This window comes from Falco naumanni, chromosome 13 (assembly GCF_017639655.2).
Source record: "Falco naumanni isolate bFalNau1 chromosome 13, bFalNau1.pat, whole genome shotgun sequence".
Taxonomy (NCBI): Eukaryota; Metazoa; Chordata; class Aves; order Falconiformes; family Falconidae; genus Falco; species Falco naumanni.
In genome coordinates this window covers 19963080-19985951 of record NC_054066.1, presented here as the reverse complement: position 1 = coordinate 19985951, position 22872 = coordinate 19963080, and the positions used below count along the sequence as shown (strand labels likewise).

General features: G+C 41.1%; 1 protein-coding gene and 3 non-coding genes across 4 annotated transcripts; all 4 read right to left on the bottom strand.

Annotated features, from left to right (window-relative positions):
• Window positions 1-721: 721 nt before the first annotated feature.
• EIF4A2 (eukaryotic translation initiation factor 4A2) lies at window positions 722-8066 on the bottom strand. The gene is made up of 11 exons (XM_040613905.1): window positions 7944-8066; window positions 6753-6798; window positions 6533-6665; window positions 6133-6272; window positions 4794-4962; window positions 4489-4598; window positions 4246-4389; window positions 3716-3853; window positions 3351-3440; window positions 3031-3110; window positions 722-1523 (listed from the first exon to the last, which is right to left on the bottom strand). Exons 1-11 carry the CDS (start codon window positions 7970-7972, stop codon window positions 1379-1381), a joined length of 1224 nt encoding a protein of 407 aa, XP_040469839.1. The 5' UTR covers window positions 7973-8066; the 3' UTR covers window positions 722-1378.
• Window positions 3517-3643, bottom strand: LOC121097219. The gene has a single exon (XR_005830864.1). It is a non-coding gene; the product is annotated as a small nucleolar RNA SNORA63 (small nucleolar RNA).
• LOC121097158 lies at window positions 4018-4198 on the bottom strand. Its single transcript, XR_005830805.1, has one exon. It is a non-coding gene; the product is annotated as a small nucleolar RNA SNORA81 (small nucleolar RNA).
• LOC121097160 lies at window positions 6355-6425 on the bottom strand. Its single transcript, XR_005830807.1, has one exon. It is a non-coding gene; the product is annotated as a small nucleolar RNA SNORD2 (small nucleolar RNA).
• Window positions 8067-22872: the final 14806 nt, after the last annotated feature.

Genomic DNA, 22872 nt, shown 5'->3' with positions numbered 1-22872 from the left:
CACTGCATACAAAGCTTTAGGCTGCACCTAGCTCCTGAGGGGGTGTCCTATGCCACCTCCATCTTGTGTCATCAGACTCCTCAGCTTTAATGATGCAAAAATCACTTTCTACTAGATGTACTGCAACACTTTTACCTCACTCAAGCTACAAAGAAAAAAAAAAAGGTGTGACAAAGGTCGGTGAAGTTCTGAAGAAGTTTCTTTTTTTGAGCATCTCATTCTGCTCTTGCTAACAAAGCGTTTTTAAAGTGTTACCTGCCTAAAGACCATCCTTCTCTGGGGTGGCTCCCTATCTTTAGTACCTTCCTCAATGCAATTAAAAAAACCAAAACACAACCCCAACGGTGGGCTGGTAGCAAGCATAATGCAGTGGAGTAGGCTTTTTAAATCAAGCCAGTACTGATTAAGCCAGCCATTTTCTGCTCTGAGGGGAGTATTTTATTTTAGTGGTGTGGACACATGTCTGATTGCCCCATGTGACGGGTCTGAGCCCCTGGCACTCCAATCTCATTTACTACTCAAAAACCAAGCCCTGCCATTACTGACAGAGCTGGGACGCACCTAGGAGCCCTGGACCTGCTAAAGTACAGCAGGTCTGGCCACCACCACCCACAGCTCCCCTGAAGGGCTCCCAACCTGAGACAGGTCAGACACCACCATCCTCCTCCCTTCTAAGCAAGGCACCCCTCTCTTACCAAGAAGCAATTATTTACAATTTAAGTGAATATAGAAGTATTTTATTGAACATTCAAACTTCATTAAGACATGTGCAATATGGCAAATTTTACTGGGTTTAACCCTAACTAAGACAATAGTATGATTGCTTGCTTGCTGGGGCTTAGCAACAGGGTCCAGATCACACTTACACTAATTAAATACTTTATTGAATAAATACATATGAAACAAAAATGCATTTTAATGCTCTTATAAAAGTTTAAATTTTGAAAGGCCTTTCCAATTCAGTCTGAAGTGTAAGTACATACAGTAAGGGAAGGTAGGCTAGTTTAACGTAATTGGCTGACTTTATGCAGCACTTATATCTTTTAGTCCATAAGTAAATTATTAAATGATAAAGAACATCTAACACAACCACTTCTATGGAACTAGGAAATAAATTTCTAATAAAGAAAAAATTTACAGACCCCATGACTTTCCACCCAACCCCAACAGTCTAACCCTAAAGTGGATAAAGCCAATGGCTTTCCCCACAAGAGCTCACGACAAAAAGTCGCTTCTCTTATCAAAAATCTGTATTTCTGATCCGTTATGAGCATTGAGACAAGATTCAATATATCCCCAAAGAAAGAAGCACGATGCACGTGAATCGCCTATTCAGCAACAGCGAGCACTGCATTCAAAACCACCTCATCCCCGGGGATTAAATGAGATCAGCCACATTCATCGGCATCTCCTCCACTGTAGTATTGTAGAAAGTCTCAATGTCTCGCAGGATCCTCTTGTCCTCTTCAGTGACAAAATTTATAGCCACACCTTTTCTGCCAAAGCGACCACCCCGGCCAATTCTGCACAAAAAGAAAACACATTTAAAGACAAGTTAACAATGCTAAGCTGCTTAAAATGTTTGTGAGATCGATTCCTTAACTGCTGCTCTTTCATCTGCCACTGGTCAGGTTATGCTGCATTTACAGGACCAGCTGCTACCAAAGTAACATCTAGTCAGGAAAAACTAGCAGTTGGGGCCACCAGGACAGAAGCAACAGCCATCCTATGGAGTAGCGCAGAGCAGAAAACATCACTATTTTGGGTGCAAAGTAAGATATTTAATGACACATACTGTGGTAGGAAGTGCTGGCTCAGTCTCCCTCCCCTCTGTTCAAACAACACACCCATATACCACACACGTCCAACCCCAAGCACATGGCAGACAGAAGGTACGAGGCTGTTCAGGAATGGGGCTGTTCCAAGTTAATCCAATCCTATCCAGTAACACAGAACAGCACAGAGTTTTAATTCAATGTAACTGTTTCCAGTGGGAAAACTTAGTCTGTTTGTTTTCTAAACACAAAAATCCAAGCTGTGTTATTGTGTAAGCCCAAGTCAGCCGCTATCTGCGTCACAGTGTGCAGTTTAGTCACACCCAGCAGGTCTGCCTTCCTGCAGACTGTACAATAAAGCACCCAGTCAGCAAGAGCTAAATACACAGAAGTGGCTCACAAAACACAGCAAATGATCATGACAAAATAAATACCAACTTGCTCTTTATTCAAACTGCTGCTTACGAATCCACATCTTAAATTACATCAGCACCATCTTGTGTCATTTAACTGCTGCTGTCGACTCCTGTATTTATTTTCTTTTTATATGAAGTAACAAAGCAGTTTACTTCATTTAGAGACAGTCACTATAATTAAACCTAGGGCAGGCAAGACTCAAAATTGCTGCCAGAAGAGACACACCAGAGGAAAGAATCCCATTGCAAGAGGAGCCACAGCAAGAGCAAACAAGGCACACGAAACGTGAACACAGCTGGGCTGCCAGAAGCATGTAAAGTCAGTCCCATCAATCCTCTATGACTAGTTTGCTTAGTATTAAGGTCTGGTCAGTCACTGAGCAGCAGCAGACACAGGTTAGCTAGGACCTACAGACTGAGCTCATGTTGCTCGAGATGCTGTGCCACTTTTTCTCATCCTACTCCACAGCCTACATGACAAAATGGTAGTTCAGTAGCTGCCAGTTTCCCCACATCTCAAAGGGTGATCAGCCATCACTGAACTCACAACACATCTAAGTTTTCCCACTGCTTTGTTTTGTTCTCCAGAAGTTGTGTTCCTCCCTTGTTTCAGAACCATAGCTGTGCAAATCAGGGCTTTTTTTAAAGCAAAACCACATCCAGTTTTATTTCCTGCTGGCTTTTTTTCATTTACTGTACAAATATAGGCACAACACCTCCCGTTCTTGCCAAGGACTAGAGGGGAAAAACACAAGAGAGGTTCTGTGCAGATTTCTGTAGAGGATGTGACACTCCACACAGCAGCACACCAACAAAAGGACAGAGCCAACTTAACTAACCTGTGAATGTAGTTTTCACGATTGGTCGGCAGGTCATAATTTATAACCAACGACACTTGCTGTACATCAATGCCACGAGCCTGAAAAGCAATACAGAGTCTTTAATGCCAGCCATGGGCTGCAGATTAACTTACTTATCCCATGCTTCTGTCGACCACATGTTAGTCATGAACTACAACTGTGTAGTCCATAGTGGAGCGCAGTCTTTGCTCTTCCAAGAAGCTCCAAATAGTTCAGGCTATAAGAACCTTCACTGAATTATGAAGCTTTTGGCACCAGGTTTACACAGAAGTGTGTTCAGTTGTAAGATTAATACTCACCAGCAAGTCAGTGGTGATCAGGACACGGCTGGATCCTGATCTGAACTCTCTCATGATAACATCACGTTCCTTCTGGTCCATGTCACCATGCTGCAGAGTTTAAAAAGTTGCTAATTACTATTAGTTCCAATACACCAGACTGGAATATCCTTTAAAACACAAAGGGATGTATGGAACCCAGCGTCCCTACCTGCCGTGGAAACAAAGCAGGTAGGGATAGAAGGAAGCATTTTTCTTTAAGCAGGGGGAACGATAATACAGCACTGCACAGCTATATTATAACTTTCCTGCTTCTCACTCAAATACAGCTCATGATTTTTCAGTACATACATGGCATTTCAGAAGCTGTAAACATCACTTCTTACCAGAGCTGAGACTGTGAAGTCCCTGGCATGCATTTTCTCTGTAAGCCAGTCTACTTTTCTCCTTGTGTTCAGGAAAATAACAGCCTGTGTAATAGTCAGCGTCTCATACAAATCGCAGAGAGTATCCAGCTTCCACTCCTGAACAAAGAAGATTGGGAATGCATCATACCACTGACAGTTCAGTATGTAGTAAGAGTGCCAAATCAGGAGTAGAACTCAAAAGCAATAACCAATTAAGCATGCAATTACATTTGATACAACCTGTAAAGTTGCAACAGGACACTACGCAGAGTCTCTGAATCAGTTGTTGCACCAAATCTTAAGACACAGGACACTGGACATTAAGAAAGAGGTCCACCCTAGTCATTTTTGATCCAGTGCACAGTTTTTCTTCTTCTTGCGTGTACTCTACTAGCATTACTACAGAAACCAAAGCTCAGCCTCAGTTTCTGTAATTTTAGTACAGTGCTTTAACAAGAAGGTAAGAGAACTTAATTCTTTGAGCCAGAGCAAGTACAACAGATACCAACCTCTCTTTCAACATTAATGTAGAACTGCTTGATACCCTCCAGAGTCAGTTCTTCCTTCTTAACCAAAATACGTATGGGATCTCTCATGAACTTTTTGGTCACTTCCAACACATCCATCGGCATTGTAGCTGATAGCAACACAACCTAGAACACATTACTGGTGTTAGCACATACCTAGGACACCAATTCTGATTTAGAGAAAATTCAGCAGTTCTCAGCTACACTGTAATAAAATCTGCATACCTGGATGTTTGTGCTTAATTTTTGAAAGATCTCATAAATTTGATCCTTAAATCCACGGCTCAACATTTCATCAGCTTCATCCAGAACAAACATTTTGATCCATTTAGGTGCTATTTAAAAACAGAAATAATTTCATGAAGTTTCAGAAATGCACTGAACACTTTCGTAAATGCTGCTCTCCTTTAGAGCTAAGCTTTACAGGTACAAGGGTCTACAGTGCCAGCCAGCACACTACTGAAGCACTTACTGGGTGTGAAATTTATATTGGAAATTATCATCAAGAGCAAAATTTAATTCATACTTACAAAGATAGCGTCTGTTTAACATATCAAACACACGCCCTGGAGTTCCGACCACAATGTGCGGAGCCTCAGCCTGAAGTTTTTGCATTTCATTGCGAACATTTGTACCACCAATACAAGCATGGCATGTTGCTCCCATGTAGTCTCCAAGGGCCAGAATTACCTTTTGAATCTAGAATAAAACCCTTCCATTAGCAGTAATTCCTGGTACATTGAAGATTAAGTCCCGTTATCACTGGTGCTATGGACGAGCGTGAACAAGGACTATGCAGCTCTTAATGGTTACAAAAGAGTTGCTAATGATTTTACCCAACTGCTTGTTACTGTTCACTAGAAAGCTCAAGTCAGGGGGGCACTTAAGTCAAATTTTTGTCCTTAACTAGTTGAACTAGCTAAAGTAGTAACAGCCACGCACATGCTGTTATTAAGTTAAAGCAGGGCCTCCAGAAGCATACTCAAGTTTTCAACTATGGAGGCCTGCAGATTAGGCACTTGCAGGAAGTTCACAAGAGTGTACAAGTGCGCTGCTATATGCCAGGCTTTAAATTTTCACCTCACCAGTATCTTCTGATCAGAAGATGCAGCCTGTGTTCTACTTTGAGGTTTCAATTTCACTGATCTGCCTTTTTTCTTTTCTTTCTTGTCTGACTTTGTTCATTTTAGTCTTACTGTGAAGAAAACTGTAGCACTGGCATCTCAGTATATTCTAGCTGAAAAAGACAGCAAATTGTATATAATAATTTCCTACTCTTAAGTTCTGTTCAACATTTCATCTTAAGACCCTGCATTACTGACATTCATTCATTCTAAAAGTCAGGTTTCCTGTAAGTTTTGTTAAACACTCCCACTTAGCAAAACAAAATACCAAGCCTTGAAGGCGAAGCAGACATGCAGTAACATTCAGTCAGGAAACATCACAAAGGTACAAGAACAATGAAGTGACTGCATGCGCACTGCAGTTTTCATGTTGCACAACTGCACGCAAGTTCAAATAGCTTCCCCAAAAAGTTTTTTTGTTTCCACTCAGAACACTGTGCTTTAAAGAAAGTATCTTGCGTTTTGTTTTTCTGCTTAAGATGCTTCCTCAGAACTATACACAGCATCGCAACTGGCTCCAGCATCCCTGCCCCAGCATCCCCTCCACATGCATCAACCTGACTTTTCAAGCAGGCAGAGAAACTTGTGGAATGGAAGCCAGTTTATATCCCCCAAACTCAAAACAAAAAGGGTTCTGAATGGATATTGGTTACAGCCCCTTAAGTCTGTTGTCTCACAGTTGTGAAACCTGAAACCTATGCAACACACAAGCATCTTTTTTTTTTTTTAACTACTCTATCAATACCTGTTGAGCCAGTTCTCTGGTAGGGGCCAATACTAGTGCTTGGGTCTCCTTGAGATCAATCTCCAACTGCTGCAGGATGGAAATAGCAAATGTGGCTGTCTTGCCAGTACCTGACTGAGCTTGAGCAATCACATCATACCCTAAAAAAAGTAGGATACACATTTACTGCTCCCACACAGGTCATTCATGTTTTTAGTTTTAATTTTATTCACTTTGAAAAAAAAGTGATCAGTATTAAAGAGTTCTCTCCATTTCAGGTCAGTCCCGAAAGATGGTATACCATCACATCACTTGTTCAGTAAGAATTAAAAATAGGCATTATCACACACTAATAAAAATAAGCGTTTTACAACGCTTTCCTAATCATCCGATGTCGGTAACAAATGAGTCACCTGCATACCTTTGATGCATGGAATAATAGCTCTCTGCTGAATAGCTGAAGGCTTCTCAAAACCATAAGCATAAATTCCCCTTAGAAGGGATTCTTTTAAATTCATATCATCAAAGTTGTCCACAATCTCATTCCAATTGCTCTGTAATAAAGAAGAAAAAAATAGTATTAGACCCAACACCCATCTCCATTAGCGACTGAATTCCCAAGTCCGTTCACATACACCTACCTCAATGACACCATCGGGGTCCATTCCCTCTGGGCCGCCATGGTCTCTGTCACCAAGAAGAACAAGCTGTTAACACAGTAGCAACTAACACGCAGAAGGCACACTGACACCAGAAGCTGCCAAAAGCCATATCTGGAACCCGTGAAAGATCATTCTAGCAGGTGCTTTGATATTTTGCCAACAACGGAAGAAATCCTGTCCTCTCCCCACCGGCTCGGGCCCCACAGAGCCAAGCCCTCAGCTCTCAGTGCGACAGAACACCATCCCAGCCTTCAAACCACAGCGGAGCTCCCAGCGAAATTTCAGGCTCCAGAGGAAAAAAAAAAAGCCCACCAGAAAAACACGGCTCGGTGCCGGGCAAACGGCCCTGCCTCTTCAACGGGCGAGGCGGCGCGGCCCGGCCCGCATGCGGCGGCGCACAGCGCCCCCCTCGCGGAAGGCAGCTGCTGAAGGCGGGGCTCCGCACGCCGGGCCCGCAGCTGCGGGGAGGGAGCGGGGCCGCGGCTGCCGCTGCGCACTCGAGCTGGCTCCGCTGCGGCGCCGGGCGCCAGGCGGGGGGGCGGGGGGAGGCGGATGCCGGCTGCGCTGCGGTGCCCCCGCCCCGCCTCAGCGCCCGCCGCTCTCGCGAGAACTCCACCCCTGGGATTGCGCAAACCGGGCGCTGCGCGCAGGCTGAGGAAGGCGCCGGGCGACCGCCGGGGGGCCGCGCCCCTCCCCCCTCCAACAAAAAAAATGGTCTCGCCCCCAGCCGGGCCCGCGGAGCCGGGGCGAACCAACGACCGAAGGCGGGGGGGGGAAGAGACCTTTACGAAAAAACACACCCTGAGCTCAAATCCACGCTCAAACCTTTAAATTGCGGGTTAGATCAGCGAGTACAATTAAATTAAAAATAGCTTTTTTTAAGGGGTGAGGGTTGCTAAAAAAATCGAGAACAGTAAGGCAAGCCCCAAAGAACCGAACTAAATCCTCGCTGAACCGGGAGTAAGGGGAGAGACAGGACCGAAACATCTAGAACCGGGAGGGGCCGGGACGCCAGGCGCTGTCTGGCCGCAGCGCCAAGCCACCCCCAGGCGCCGCCTCAAGGGCGCAGGCACCCCCTCCTCCCCCGCCACCTCCCTTCCTTCCCCCTCCCCAATACACCGACTCTCCCTATGAGGGAAGGGGCCGCGGCCTCCGCACGCCGCGCCATACCTGCTATAATCCGCGGAGCCGCCTGACATGTTCCGAACAGGAGCTCTGTCCTCAACTGAAAAGGCAAGCCCTCCGCGGCGCGCGCTTTATATATCCGCCTGCCGCCGGACTCGTTTCGCTCTGCTCTGCGCATGGATATACACATCACGCCACAAGGAAAAAAGCATGAAACCCTCCGGATTGAGCCCTCTTCCCGAGAGATTCCCGTCACCCCACTGTTTGAGATACTCTGAAAGGAGCTTCCGAGCCACACGGGGCCGCGAGGCCAGGGGAGCATGGAACTACTTTTTCCTCAGAGCGCGGAAGGATATTGCACCATTGACTGCGTGATAGCGCCTGGCTCCTTCCTCCCGCTCTGCCCCCCTCCCCGCGCCGGCTGCTGCGCACGGGGTTTCCTGCCCCGGCCCCTGCTGCAGCGCAGGGCGGGGGGAGCGCGGCGCGGCGGGGCGGGAAGGGGGGTTGGCGGGAAGGGGCGCGCGGCCCCGGCCGGTGGGGTGCGGGGTCAGGCAGCTGGGCTGAGGGACACAGACTGGGCCATGCGGCAGCAGCTGGGGCGGGCAGAGCGGCTTCTTGTCATGGCTGCGTTTCCCCCCGCCATGTCGGTTATTTTTAAAGCCCCAGTGCCCGCATGACGGGAGAGCGGGTTCCCCGGGCGGTGGGAGGCGGCCGGGTCCAGGCGCCTGGGCCGCGGGGTTAGCTTCCTCCGTCCCCCTCGCCGAAATGGCTCCCTGCACCTCCGTGCTAGGCAAAACACCCCCTGAGTTCTCCCTCATCTTGTGGTGAGGGGCGGGAAGGAGCTGAGGCCGGGCTGGGCGGCGAGGGGGCCAGCGCGGGGTGCGGCCGGCGGCGGGGCCGTGAGGAGAGGGGCAAGATGGTGGCCGGGTCCTGCAGCGTGGACTGGTGTGGAAAGTGGCCCCGGCGGTGGGCAGGGTGTGAGGCAGCAGCTAGCTGAATCATGCGGATTTGTCACGGGGTGTTAAGGGTGGATAGTTTCTTGAGGGGGTGAAGGCGTGTTTGGAGAGATTTGTAGGAGATAGGCAGGGTGGTCCTCGGGGCGCTACTGAAAACGCGGTGCTGTGATAGCTGCAGTTCATAGTGTAGCGGTGTCTGCGAAAAAATCTGCCAAGGCTGATGTAAAGGTTAGTGCAGTCCAAAATAAAGCAGTGAGGAAAATGTTAACTGTGCACGCTGATACAATGAAATGATCAGTGATAATGCCCATTGCCTTTGTACTGTAGTAGAAAAAAAAAAAATCGATCATTGTGATGTTCTTCTCAGGTTTTAAAATAATCTGTTCATCCATATTTCTTATGTAGGCAAAATACATAAATCGTAAGCAATAATCTGTGCCAACTTTGATGGGTTTATGTGTGTCACTTCTCAAACTTGTTTCCATAGTGATTATATATGAATAAATGGAGGCAGTGCTTGAAAAACTCAACTCCTTGCTTGTCTAGAATGTTGTAAATAGTCTAGAACCATCTAGAATAGCTGTAAAGGGAATATCTGAAAGACTAAATGTACATTAGCTGGTCCTGTAGTAGCATCTGCTGGGACAATGTTAACTGTATGGCTGCACTTATTGATAACTTACCTGTAATGCTGCACTTATCCCAGCTAAATTATATAAATGCAGCTCCTCTGTCAACCCACCCTAATGTCAAGTTTTGTTCACACATACTGGGTAGAAAATACTGAGGATGCTTCTTGTATTTGCAATTTAGACAGCCATGCAACAAAAACCTTTTTAAATGAATGACAGCAGTTTGTATAGACCCATAAACCTCTGGTTGTAAAAGAAACAGGGTGGACTGAAGAAAGATCATAAACACAGGTTTGGGCTGACACAGTTAGATTTCCCGTTAAAAATTACTATGAGTCAAAATGGAAGAAATAATACCACTGAATATATGGTTTTATTATGAATCTTGAACATTCGTTAAGAAAGCTGTAGAATACATACAGTTTTTATTTTAAGTATTACAATTAGGACTTAGTATATTTGCAAACCTGAGCGGAAAAGATTTCTTGACATGGGAATTACAGGAACGTAAGCCATCATGGTACACAGATTTTAAATATCTTTTTAGAAAACATTTATTTCTCAGAAACAAGTATCAAGTTTAATTTTTCCTGTGAAGAAATTGGTGTTTCAGATTGCCGGTGTATTCAAGCGACTTTGAAAGTTCAGTTTAGACAAAAGTAGTTTTTAACTAACAAGGCTTTACTAGCTTTCTGTAAGGATAGTTATAAGAGAAACTGTTCCCATTGCTGTGACTTGCTGCAAGTCTTGTTTTACTCCACTTGACCAAACCTCAACCCATTTAAATAATAAAAAAACCCAAACCAACACCTCCTCATAAAATGTTTTTTTTGACTGTTAACTTCAATCAAGGGACAATTTTTAAAATTGATTTTGTAATTTACTGTCTGCTGTAACAGCATCTGAGAGTGTCTCAATCAGATGCCAAGGTTTATTTATGCAGGCGTTAGGCAACTAGGGAGCTGAACAGTGCTACCTGGCCCCAGAGCTCCCCATCACCGGCCTTTATAGAGGAGCTTGAAACTTCCATGTCTGAGGATTTTGTTAATCTGTGATTTACTCGAATATAAAGAAAAGTCTGTGGGTGTATTGGTATCTCCTGTCACATGGTCATGGAAGAGTTTGGCAGAGTTTGACAGATCTGTTTAGTTGGCTGTGCTATTTGCTTTGGTTTATCATTATTTTCATCCACTAGTATAGTCTCAAATAGTTCCCAGTCAGGTGGCCTCTCATCAGGTGCTCTCTGTTTGCCTTAAGTGTTGTATGACTGGAACCATGAAATTGTGTTTTAAGAAACAAATCATCAGTTCCCATGTTAAAGAGATGCATATGGATGTTCCACATCAAGGCTTATGAGGAAAGGAGTTGAGGGGTTCCTCCAGTGAATATAATTGACTTGTTTCACCAAATGAAAAGCGGAAAGAAATTTTATTTCATTAACTGCAGATAAGCAGAGGGTTGGAAACACTGAATCAGTCCTCTCTTTTTGTGAAACAAGATAGCAGAATTCCAGGATTGTTGTCCTAGCAATGACCCTGACTGTACTAAAGGAAAAATTTATGACATTTTGTACTCTTTAAAACCTGTGTACCTGAATACTGTATTTTAGAATTATCTCTTGGGTTATAATTGTGTAAACAGCTGTTTCATTTGTGATCTTGTGTCTAATTTGTGTATTTTTAGACTGGTGGTAGCTGTGCACTGCCTGGGATTATTTGTGTTCTGAACACAAAGCATCATAGTGAGAGGTATGGAAGAGTCAGATTTTGCACTGACAAAAACGTTGGATTGACACTAGGATTTGTTATGGCCCCCTGACTTTGAATCTTATTAAGCTTTCTAGAGCAGTCTCAACTGAAAAACTTCCTCCTCAAGGACCAGGTTCATATTACCATCGTGCAGAAAAGACTCCAAAAAGATACTGAGTAATATGTCTGTGCTACTAAAGATAGGAACCACAGCCACATTTATACGTGCACTTCAGTAGATGTCTTCCCAAAAGACAATCCTAGTGAATCATGAGCTTTTTAGAGAGAGTGAACATAATAATACATTTATTAACAGGGGGTAACAGATGGACTAGCTGGTTTAGCAGCTGGGTCTCCAGTCGTTATTCATGCAGATTGAAGTAAAGAATGATGTATCTAAAGAAAGCAGTAGGAGCTGACACCTCCTGAAACTGAGCTCCAGTTGAGTAATCTCTGTGCATCAATATTCTGGCAAAGGCGATGTCACAGTTTGCATTAGGAAATTTCAGAAATCTCCTTTTAAAAATCTCATACTATGATTTGAATTTACCATGAAATTGTCATGTACTTCATGGGAAACCTGGAAGATCCCGAGTTCCTCCCCTGCATTTGCAAGTCTGATGCTAGAGTATATACTGTATGTTATTTGATTGCCACAACTAGCTGGGCAAAGGTAGGAATTGTAAACAGTTTATTCACAGTAGGTCATGTTAAGGATCAAGATGGTTTTTTAGGGTGTTGTTAGCAAGAAGTAATGTTTTTCAATTCATCATGCCCAGAGGATCCTGCCTAAACAAAAGCATGCTTCCTCAGATGTAGAGTGGATAGGAAAGATTCTGGAAAGTCTCCAGGGGGGAGAGAAAGTCCAAATTCCAGGAGTCCCATGCTTGTTATTTAAATGCAGTCACAGGGTTTCATTAATGCTAACTTACATGGTTTTGTTTTGTTGTGTTTTTTTCCCTTTGTCAGTCCACTGAAACCATAATCTAAACAAACTAAATGATAATTTATAAAATGCAGTGTTTTTAATGCACTGAGAAAGCTTGCTTTGTATTCTTTAGTATCTCAGTGCAATTTGAAATCCACATTGTGATGACTTTAGTACATCAATCTGTTAGGCTTGCTTTGTCATCCTTTTTTAAAGTTATTTAACAACTTTGTTATGCTTTGACAGATATTTCTACTCTTTGTAACTGTAATCAAACTTGTGTTGTGAAATGTTGATGCTGTCCTTGTTGAGTGAATTGCAAGTACATCCAGACACAGAATTTTCTTTCTCAGTTGAAGTTTTGTCTCAACTGAATAGTTGTGTGCTAGGCCAATAAGGAACATGTTCAAAAATGCTTAAATGATTTAGGAGCCAAGCACTATAGAAAGCCAGTGGGGTTTAAGCTGCTTTAGTTAACTTAATTGTCCCACATGCTCAGTCTACTGAAGATACTCAGACTTGCACAGAGGATATAGGGTGGATAGGACCTTTTGCTGACCAGCTGACTCATTTGTCTGAAATGTATGCATGGTGGTTTGTGGCTTGTGCTCCCTAATTGCTTTGGGCACATGTCTCTTAGGAGTGTTTCCTGCTTCAGTTTTGCATAGTTTTGTTTCTTAGCCTAAGTTCCCGCATTCCCAGTAAGGTGGTTTTTTTCTTGATGATAATTGGTAAATTTTTTAAGACTAATTTACTTTTTTTTTTAAAGAAATGGTACAGTTGTGTGAATTCCATATTTCAGGTTATTCATCCATTAATTCATCTTTTCTTAGAGTTTAGAGCTTAAATTCAGACTCGGAGTGACCTTAGCAGTCCAGAGGTCTGAAGGTCTGTTACATATTTCTCATTCTGGAATAATGAAGTTCTCCATGAATTTTGAAGAAAGATGGTTTTTCTTTTATACAGTGGGAAAGTTCTTGTAACCTCCTTCTGAAAGGAAGTGGTGGAAATATTCTGGGGCCTCAGAGGAACCTGGAATTCTCAGTCCTGTCTCAGAGGATCAAAAATCTAAAGAAGTTAATACTTCTTATTTTTATTATAGGTACATATAGTTTCATCCAGTAGCTTTTGAACTTGTGAAAATTTTCCCATTTACTACAGTTGGCATTACATTGGTCTCCTAATAAAAAAACAGTGTTAATTTTAGAAAATCAGTATTTCCTATTTTAGAGGAAGTATGTAAATTACTGTTGATTCTTTAAATGAGTAAGAAGTAAAAAACCTATCATATGGTATCATTTACAGTGGCCTTGTAATTTTAGTATCTGTTCTGGTAATAAGAAGAATGTTGGCACAATAAAATCCAACCCAAATACTTGAAACAGAAATATACTTTTCTTACTATGAATTTCTTAGTCTTTCAGCCCTCTGCATGCTATAAAACTCAATAGTTTTTAGTTTTAAGTCTTGAATGTTCTCCTTGATTGAGCAATTAGATTCTTTCTTTGCAGTTTTTAAGGCTTGTAGTCAGGCCCAGGACATGGAGTCAGCTTAGCTCTGTCCTCTGTTGTGTTAAAGGCTCCCAGTGTGACCGCAGACATGTAGTTTTAGCACTAAAATTGGACAGATTTTTATTAGAGACTTGCCACTGACTTTTATTGGAATGAGAGCTCTTCTTGCTCTTCGTTTTTTCCCTCTGTAAACTGGGGGTGATATTTGTATTTGCCTCAGAGGTTACGTGTGGACAAATGCTTGAAAAATGTGGAGGTCAGTAATGGTAGGAGGCTTAGAAATCTTTGATAGAAGTTACATGCATACTTTCAGGGTAGAGTTTGTTCTTTCTATAACAAAAGTAAAGAAAGCTAGAGAGATTAAGCAGGTGGCAGCTGCTGATAACATCCTGACAGAGTACTGTGATTACATTTCTTTTTTTAAGTCAATTGGAAGACTTTGGCACTACCATGAAATAGTGCTTGTCATATATTTCTGTGATACAGTCTTCAAAGAACATTTTTTCCGATTCTGAGAGAAAGGTAAATATGAGCCTATGCATTCTTTGAAGAAAACATTTTTTCTTCAGATATTGGTTAACCAACCATGTATGTTATTTATTCTTATGGTTATTCAGTCTGGAATCCACTGACGATGCTTTAGGCTTTTAATTGCTGAACTGATCTTGGTGGTTTAGTTTTTGGAACAGCCACTACAGGCAGACCTATACTCTGCATTTAGTTTTGAGTACCTTTGCCCCTTGATAAAAAAGGGTAAGTGCTATGTTCTTAGGAGGAGGAACTAACGTGTGTGAACCAAGCCCAAGATGAAAACACCAAAAAGGCCAATAAGTTACTTGAATTTACAAGGGCATATTCACGTGACCAGAGTTTGTGGTAAAAAAAATAATAATCTTAAAGTATGTTGTAGATATGCTTGCCTTGATAGATGCGTCTGTGTCCTGACTGACGAGACCTAGTCATGCAACTCTATCCTTCCCCACCCTAACTGTGCTGTTAGATGTCAGAGCAAATACACTGTGCTTGTCAGAGTTTATGTACAGTGCTACAAGTTATGAAGGCCCATCTCAGATTAGTGGCAACAAAATGGCTAGATTTTATCAACTGATACAGCATTGCACAGAAAGCTTTGGTATGAGTGTCTTACAGGCCTTTGCTGTCTGGACACTTAAAACATGTATGTCCCTAAACAGAAAGAGTAAGATATCATAGAAATTACTTCACTGTTCTTTAACAGAAACACTTTCTGTTCATATCTGGCCTTGTGTGTTAACTGAAGTCTCTTCTTCCTTCTCTAGCAGAACATTTTAACCTCCAAAACAGTATATTGCAGTTTATAGAGCCTGTTACAGCATGTAAGTGTTAACAATAAAGATAAATACTTTTCCATTAATAAAATGAGCTCATAGTCAGAATTATTTCCTCAAGGTAAATCTTAGTTTCTACAAACTGAAAATTTTTCTAGTGAACATTACTTTTTGTAAGAGACTATTCATTTCTGCAGGTAACTATAGATCAGATTCCCTGAGCTTTTGTTTCTGTCACTGATTACTGGCTTAATATGAATTTGTAGATGAGTAGTTTCAGCTTTGTGCCCTTGTTTCACCTGTCTGTAAAACAGAAATTATAATCTCCTGTCTCTGAAGGAACTCTTAGATTTTAAACTGCTCAGAGCTAGGAGCAATTCCTTTATGTGCTGTGCTTCAGCCTACAAAAGTGTCAGTTCTGGGTGGGAAGCTGAGGGACTACCAGGGTAAAAGTTTAAAAAATTAATCAAGGTAAACATTGTGACTTGTTTAATAATTTTGTTTGTTTTGTTAATCCTTCTGAGATATTTTTGGATGAAAAATGTAAACATCACAAGGCTTTTCTCTGCAACACTGTTACAGATGCATGCTATTGTCGTGATTGGGTCTGAAATGTGTGCCCATGGAGCTGAAGCTGCCAAGCATGCTGCTAAGAAACTGTCTTGTGACTGTTCTGCTCTGTTGTTTGGGGTTTCTTTTATGAAACCTCTGTTGGCCAGTCCTTAGTCCCAGTTGCTCATGCTTTAACCCATCTCAGGATGCTATTATATATTATTTTGTAAGCTAATTGAATTTGACCAGATGAGAAAAAAATGCACATGTGAGGTGCAGGATAGTAGGGAATTCATTCTTTTCCTCTCAGGTTGTACTCATGAACAGCTGCCCATGTTTTTATGGGGCCCACTGACACAAGTGAGTGCGGACATCCACTGATGCAAGCACAGACAGGATGCAGGTGTTCACGTTATTTTAGCCAGGTGTAACTGTGGTGTTGCTTGTGCTAATGCAGGGCATGCACTTTAACATGTCATGTCACAGCATTTGACAGTGGCGAGAAACCTTTGTTCTTTACCCAGTAGAAGACAGAAATGAAAGTTCATGCTGAATTACAGAAATATATGGATTCATTTACTTCATGCATGTATTGAAAGTGGTTAGATTATAATTTTCTGGTGATTTTTTGTAATAAATAAAGAAAAATATGTGCCTCTATTCAAAGTAGTTTTATCTTGTGCTAGGTACTTTAAGAGCTTCTGGTAATAATTGTTTCGGAGTCTTGAGGGAATTGCTTATTTGCTATCATATTCAACGTTTATTTGTAGCTCATTGCTCTGATTAAATTAAAAGTAGCAAAGTCAGAAAAATCCTAGTTTCTAAGCAGGGAGATACTATAGTACTTGGTAACCACCCAGTTACTGGTATTTTTTCTTTGCTTGCTCTTTTGTGCTCTGTAGCTTGTGTTAGCATTTCTAAATATATTCTGATATACACTTTTTCATGGGTTACAAGACTACAAGATCTTCTGTGACAATATCCCTTCTATCTTAGCAGGAATTTAAGAACCAAACCACTGATTTCATTTATGTGTTAATAACAAAGACTCAGTCAAAGAATGGCAAGATACTTAAGAATTTTGGGACTTCATTTGGATGTGATATTTTGTGTATCTTAAACTCAGACTTTTCTTTTTTTCACATATCTGTCCAAAAAAGCTTGAGTTATCACAAAGATGATTTTACAGTTTATTACCCCAAAAGATTTCTCTGATTTCATTTACTATTATTCATTTGCATTGTTAGCATTCAGCTCTTTGGGAATATAACTTTGTACCCCTGGGAGCACGCTTTTTTCTGAAATCACATTGAAATATGTGTTTGCTAATTTATATCACATCAGGATTGTCTTTGCTAATTTACTGGACAAACAAACTGTGTATCTTTTTGCAGAAGGAGAGAGAGAGAAGTGAGAGCTGTAGAGGACTGCTGCCTCAGACCTGCTGTTGCCATAGAGCCGCTCACAATGAAAAAAACTGCAGCATGGATTTCTTCTGCTGTTGAAGGTAAGATGAGGGCACTGAAAGACTGTAGGTGGGGGAGGGGAGGCATAGGGAGGGAGAAGAGGAAGAAAGTCTGCGTCCTTGCTGTCTAAAAAAGGAAATTCAGTGTCAGTGTTCATGAGCAGAGCTGCTGGTGCAGAAGAACAAAGCTATCTCAGTTGTTTAGGGTAGGAAGAGTGATGAGCAAGCAAGCACACTCCCATGGTTTCAGGAGGAAATACTGCAGAGAAAGGAAAGAGAATAAGAGTGACTTTATCATTTAGAAAATACTCACTGCTGCTTCAAGATAGCTGCTTTTTAATGCTATTTTGGCTTTAATATTGTTACCCTGGGTAAAGACAGCTGTGAAAAAACTCGGTAGATAAGCAAGAAGAAAAAGTGGTAGTAAAAAAATCTGCATAATCTTGAGCTGATGAATTCTGTCTGTATGAAGATGTGTCAGTTACATTCAGCTGTGCAGTGCTGTGAAACCTTTCAAAATGCAAGTGAAACTGTTTTTGTGGTAAGATTTTTATGATAACTTGATCTCTTATCAACCTTTTATCAATTATTTGTCACCTTTATCTAAGTAGATGTCTTTTGAGTGAAAATGTATTATAAATAACAGAAAAGTAAATACTAGATACTCAAGAATGCTTACCACAGAACTGACATCAGACATGCTTTCTGTGGAATCTCTTTAATGGGGTGAGTTTTGTAGGCTAAGACTCTTCATGATTGTTGCAGAATTATCTGCAGTCATCCAAAAGCTGCTGTTGCCATTTCTATGTCTGTCTAGCATGTTACATATTGTAGCTTTTTACTGTCCTCCACCTGCTCCTTCTCTCAGTCTTTTGGCTCTTTCTGAGGTGACTGAACCCACATGCCCGGCACAGCAAACCCAGCACACCTGCCATGTTTGATAGTGGGGCCTTGAAGAGAATGCAACAACATTTAGAGGCAGTGATAACGCTGTCGTAGCTATGTTGGTGCTAGTATGTTGATACTGCTTAACTGTCTAATTGCTGTGTTATTGGCTGTGCTTGGATAGAACAGCTCTTCTTCACAATTACTTGTTTTGCACTTTATCACCATTTAGCAAATGGCATTTCACTATTTCTCGCAAACTCTGAAGATTGGGCCAGAGTGAATTTCTTCTATGTCAGCCTGTTAGTTTGCTCAAGAATCAGCAATTCAGGCTGTAAATAAATAAAAGTGTATTAGGGATTCAGAATTTTTCTTTTAGCATTACAGTCTCTTGCTGTGAAATTGTTCTTCTTTGAGATTATAGCACTTAGCTCATACATTCCATTTCCCAGTCGTGAATGGCACTGGGTGAGGTATATTGATCTGAATACATCAGTTGCCATTTCAAACGTATGTTATGAGGAATTGGCTGTGTAAGCATACTTTTACTAGTCAGGCTCCTTTTGTGATTCAGACTAATTTTGTCAGGCTCATTAGCCGCAGACAGTTTTTCTGCAGTGTTCAAAACCATTCTTTTAATTTACTATAGTCCTCAATGCCATCAGTGGTTGATGACATCCTGTTAAGATTTGCGTTGGTGCCTTGAGCCAGTACACGTGAAGATCAGGTCTTAATTCATGATGATGGAACCCCTAGCAATACAGGTGATCGTGATTTAGCAAGGGGTTCAATCATCTTTTGCTCCAAACAATTGTTGGTATCTTGCTGGAGTGAATAATTTTGTTGGGACTGAGTGTTACTGAACATTAGGTGCTACGTTTCAGAAGAGTTCACTGAACTGAGTCAAACTAGTTTGGGTTCTTCAGAGATCTGAGCTGATTATTTAAACAAGCATGACTGTGTAATAAACACCTCTTTGTAGAGTAATTGTTCAAGAAGGAAAGGGTAGTCCCTATGCAGACTAAAATGTAGTTGCCTTAGATAACTATTTAGTGGAAGGTTAGTGTTGCAGTCTTAGATGAATTTAATGTGGTTCTTCATTCTCAAAAACAGGTAGCCAGAACAACAGTGTTGTTAATTGACAGGTTATCCTCATAAGTTTGGCAATAGTGTATGTATTCATTGGTTTCAATTGATGGTGGCTGATATGTATTTACAGTGAAAAAGAGAAGAGCTACAGGAGTGCTAATAAAGAAATGTCTTGGCTAATTCACTGTGCTGAGTGTGTGGAGTGCAGGTGCATTACAACCTTCATATCGGTGCTATTCTTATGCTGGATTATCAGTGACAACCAACAGATCTGTCAACTTTAGTGAAAGTTTCAGAGGCATCTTGGTTGTCTTATGATAGAAAAGTAACGATCTGAAGCTAAACAGAGAAGAGGAGTTGTCTGTAAATCTACTAACCTGTCCATTCATTTGTGCTCTGAAGAGACAGTCTTGTAGTTAATGCTTGTTTTTCCTGCTTCTTTCATCTGGTTTATATCGTGTGAGTGGTCAAGAGATTAAGGAAGTATGGCAAAACATTACCCAGAACATAATAATCTCTGTATTTGGGCCAGGAAAAGAAGTTGTTGCACCACTAGTGCTTCTGTGGTTAATGCCAGGGCCTGCACCAATTCCCAAAACATTGCAAAATGTAAGAGCTAATTAGAGGATTAATGCTGCACATAATTACCTTTCTCTGCTTGCAAGGAGCCTTGCAAGGAGTTGTTGCGCTGCTCAATGTCCATCTCAGCCTTTTCCAAATAATATCATTTTTTTACACCATAGGCTTTGGCTGAGTGCTTTAAGGCCTGATTTTTAGAAATGCTGAGTACCTGCAATGCGATTTAAAGTTAATGGGAGCACAGGCTTCTCAGCACAAATTTAAATCAGGCCTCTGCACTCAAACAAGAGATTTTAGTTTAGCAGTCACAAGACTGCTTAAATAATCAGTCTGAAATGTAGATACCTTCTAGAAATTTTTTTTTGTTTGGTTTGTGTGTTGGTTGGGTTTTGATTTTTTTTTTTTTTTTTTTTTTTACAGAGCATATTGCCAGTACTCACTTGATTCCTGGGGAGCTGAGCTATGTCCCATTATATCCCTTGATTTTTATTAATTTTGTGAGCATTACTGTGCTTTTAGTTAATATACAGCTAGTAGAAGAGCTGGCATGTGAATGGAGAGAATTCAGTGATAATAGATTTACTTCCCTGTGATATTTTATGGCATTATTTTTTTTTCCATTGGATTGAATGGCAAGGAATTAACTTCTGCTGACATGCTTAAGGGTTAGAATAAGAAATAAACCAATACTCCTTTATTGTTTAAATTTTTTTACCTGTGTCTGGTGGATTTTTCAAGGTACTGAACTATAGTGTTTTGGGCATGTAGGTCAAAGTCTTTCTTTAAAGATGCTATACCTCCCCTGGGTCTATTGATGAGCATTATGTTCCCCTCTTGAAATCAATAATCTTCCATTCTTGTCTATGCCAGCTGTTTGAGTTTCTTATAGTAATCTACGTTTCAGTTTAAAAATACGCCCTCCCTGAATAAAAGGTACATCCTCATTCATTCCCTGCCTTAATCAATTTTGTTTGTTTAGTCCCTTATTTTTTTATTTCAAGGCAAGAAGTCTGTTAGGGCTCCTGTATAAGTATATCCAGTGGAAGATGGAGAGCCATCCACTGATTTCATACAGTGCCCTTTTGTAAAATATATTTTCGGTTCAGGCTCTTCAGTTTTAAAACAAATACACTTCTTTGGCATGACTCTCTATTCTGTGGGGAATTCTGATTCTTTGTGACTCGCTGAACTGATACAGCAAGGTGTCTGCTGTGTGAAACCAGTAGTTTAATACCAGATCTTCAACCCACAGTTCAGTACTATCAGTATTCATGACAGGAGTGAAAATAGTAGCCATCAGGTTTATAATACCGGTTACTCCATACTGATAGAAGTTACTCCTCTGGAGTTTATGTTTGGGTTTTCACTGAGCAGCAGCTTGAAACCAGTTCAGGAGCAGCAGTAATACTAGTGTTCATTGTAGCAAGATGCCTTACCCAATTAGGAAAACCTTCACGCTTTCCTCCTTAAAGCAGTCGCCTTCTTATTTTAGAATGAAGTAGAAACATTGTGTTATTAACTACATTTTGCCAAATCAACTTCAAAGTTTAATTAAAACTGTGTAAGCTGAGTTATATTAATGTAGTCTTGTAAATACAGCAGAATCAGAGTAGTGCATGAGTAGCTGGTCACAGAATCGAAAATATTGATTCCTATTGTTTTTTTAAGAATATTTGAGGAATTTCTACATTGGATTTGGTACAGCTCTGTCTATATGACATTGACTGTGCAGTGCTGTAATTTCTAATTCTGTAGCCGCTTACACTCATTTTATCCTCAGGGCTGATATTCCTAAATTGGGAGCAATTATCCTGCTGGCTGAAAGACCTGAGAAAACAAGGGAACAAATGGGCTTTTATGTCTTATCAAATGCCAGTGTTCATCATTAATGCTCCCCATTTTCTGTTGTCAGGTGCTTGCACCATCTCTTTCCCATGGCTAGTTACACTATGTGAACACAGCATTAAAGGATGATTGGAATTGCCATGTGTGATTAAAAGGTCGTGTCTGAATTATAGCAAGAATCCAAGAGGACATCCATAGTAAAGCTGAGGAATTTATCATATGTCAGTTAAAATATATATTTGTCTCATTATCACAGGTGGAATGAACAAAAGAGAGAACGCATTAAATCCAGACAGCTGTAGAATGGCCATCAGGTGGCTCTAGATCTCAGCAGTATCATGAATAGAGGTTTAATACAGACATATTTTCATACCCCAGGCTCCTAGTTCCGATTATCTGTATCAGTAAGAATGCATTTTTTCTGGTGCAGAATGAGCTATTAATTTTTATGTTCATGAAATTACACTTAGAGTATTACTTGTACACCTTGCTTATAGTAACTGGCAAACTTTTTACGCTCTGGTGATAGAGCTTAATATTTAAAACAGATTGCACAGCTGTGGTGTTTTTATCTGCAGTGTTACTAACTCAGAAGAAATGCTGAACGTTAAGCCTACTAAACCTTCCCTGGCAATCACAAAACTCTGGTTCCAAGATCAGAAACCCCTGTGGCAAAAAATCTGCCGTCTGCTGGCCAAGGAGAGAAGTACTCACCAAGCATTGCAACGCACAGGCTGGAGCACATCAGCATGATTTCGGCATTGGGAGAAACTGGCAGTTTTGCACAGCTCTTCAGCAGTAGATCTGAAACAGGCCTGGTCAGTAGTTTTCTGACAGCATATTTTTCTATCAGAAAGTGCTGTTTTGTTATAATTAAAGCTTTCTGTGGGAACGTGTCAATGAGATTTAAATGTTCCGTTCTAAAAATATCGGAACATTCTGTTTCAAAATTTTTAAACTGGAACATGTAGGGTTTTATTCCAGAATTTTTTTTAGAGTAATTATTTTTGTACCTTATAAAAAGAAGTAGTTGAAATTGTTGTCTTTGTATCAAACATTAATGAAACCTCTCATCATCACTGTAACATGGTCAATTCAAGGCAGTCAAGAATCTAGGAGTCTTGGCTTTTTTTACCCTGTTCTGACCACTTAGACTATGTCTCACTACTTGTGGTCATACATGTATGCTCTGTAGGGAGACTAGGTCGAGAATGGCTCTTTTTTCATTCAGATGAGGGAGATCGGAGATGGGAAGAAAACTTTTCTCATCTTTGCATCTTTGTTTCTTTTATTGTAATTTTGCATTAATTACTTAAATTGCTACAGTAATTTAAAGAAAAAACTGTTTTGAGTGTGTACCTCTTTTAATAATACAGCATACACAAAGAGTTCCCCGTTATAACCAAAATCATACCAGTCAATATTCAGAAAAAAGAAAAGAAGCAAACAAGTAAAGGGAACTCTCAAGGCTTTTCAT

Coding starts and splice junctions, on each gene's coding strand:
- EIF4A2 (XM_040613905.1), bottom strand. CDS start 7,972: ATGTCAGGCGGCTCCGCGGATTATAGCAG. Junction 3,854..4,245: donor ACATTAATGTTGAAAGAGAG/GTTGGTATCTGT, acceptor TTCTTTGTTCAG/GAGTGGAAGCTGGATACTCT. Junction 3,111..3,350: donor TGATCACCACTGACTTGCTG/GTGAGTATTAAT, acceptor ATTGCTTTTCAG/GCTCGTGGCATTGATGTACA.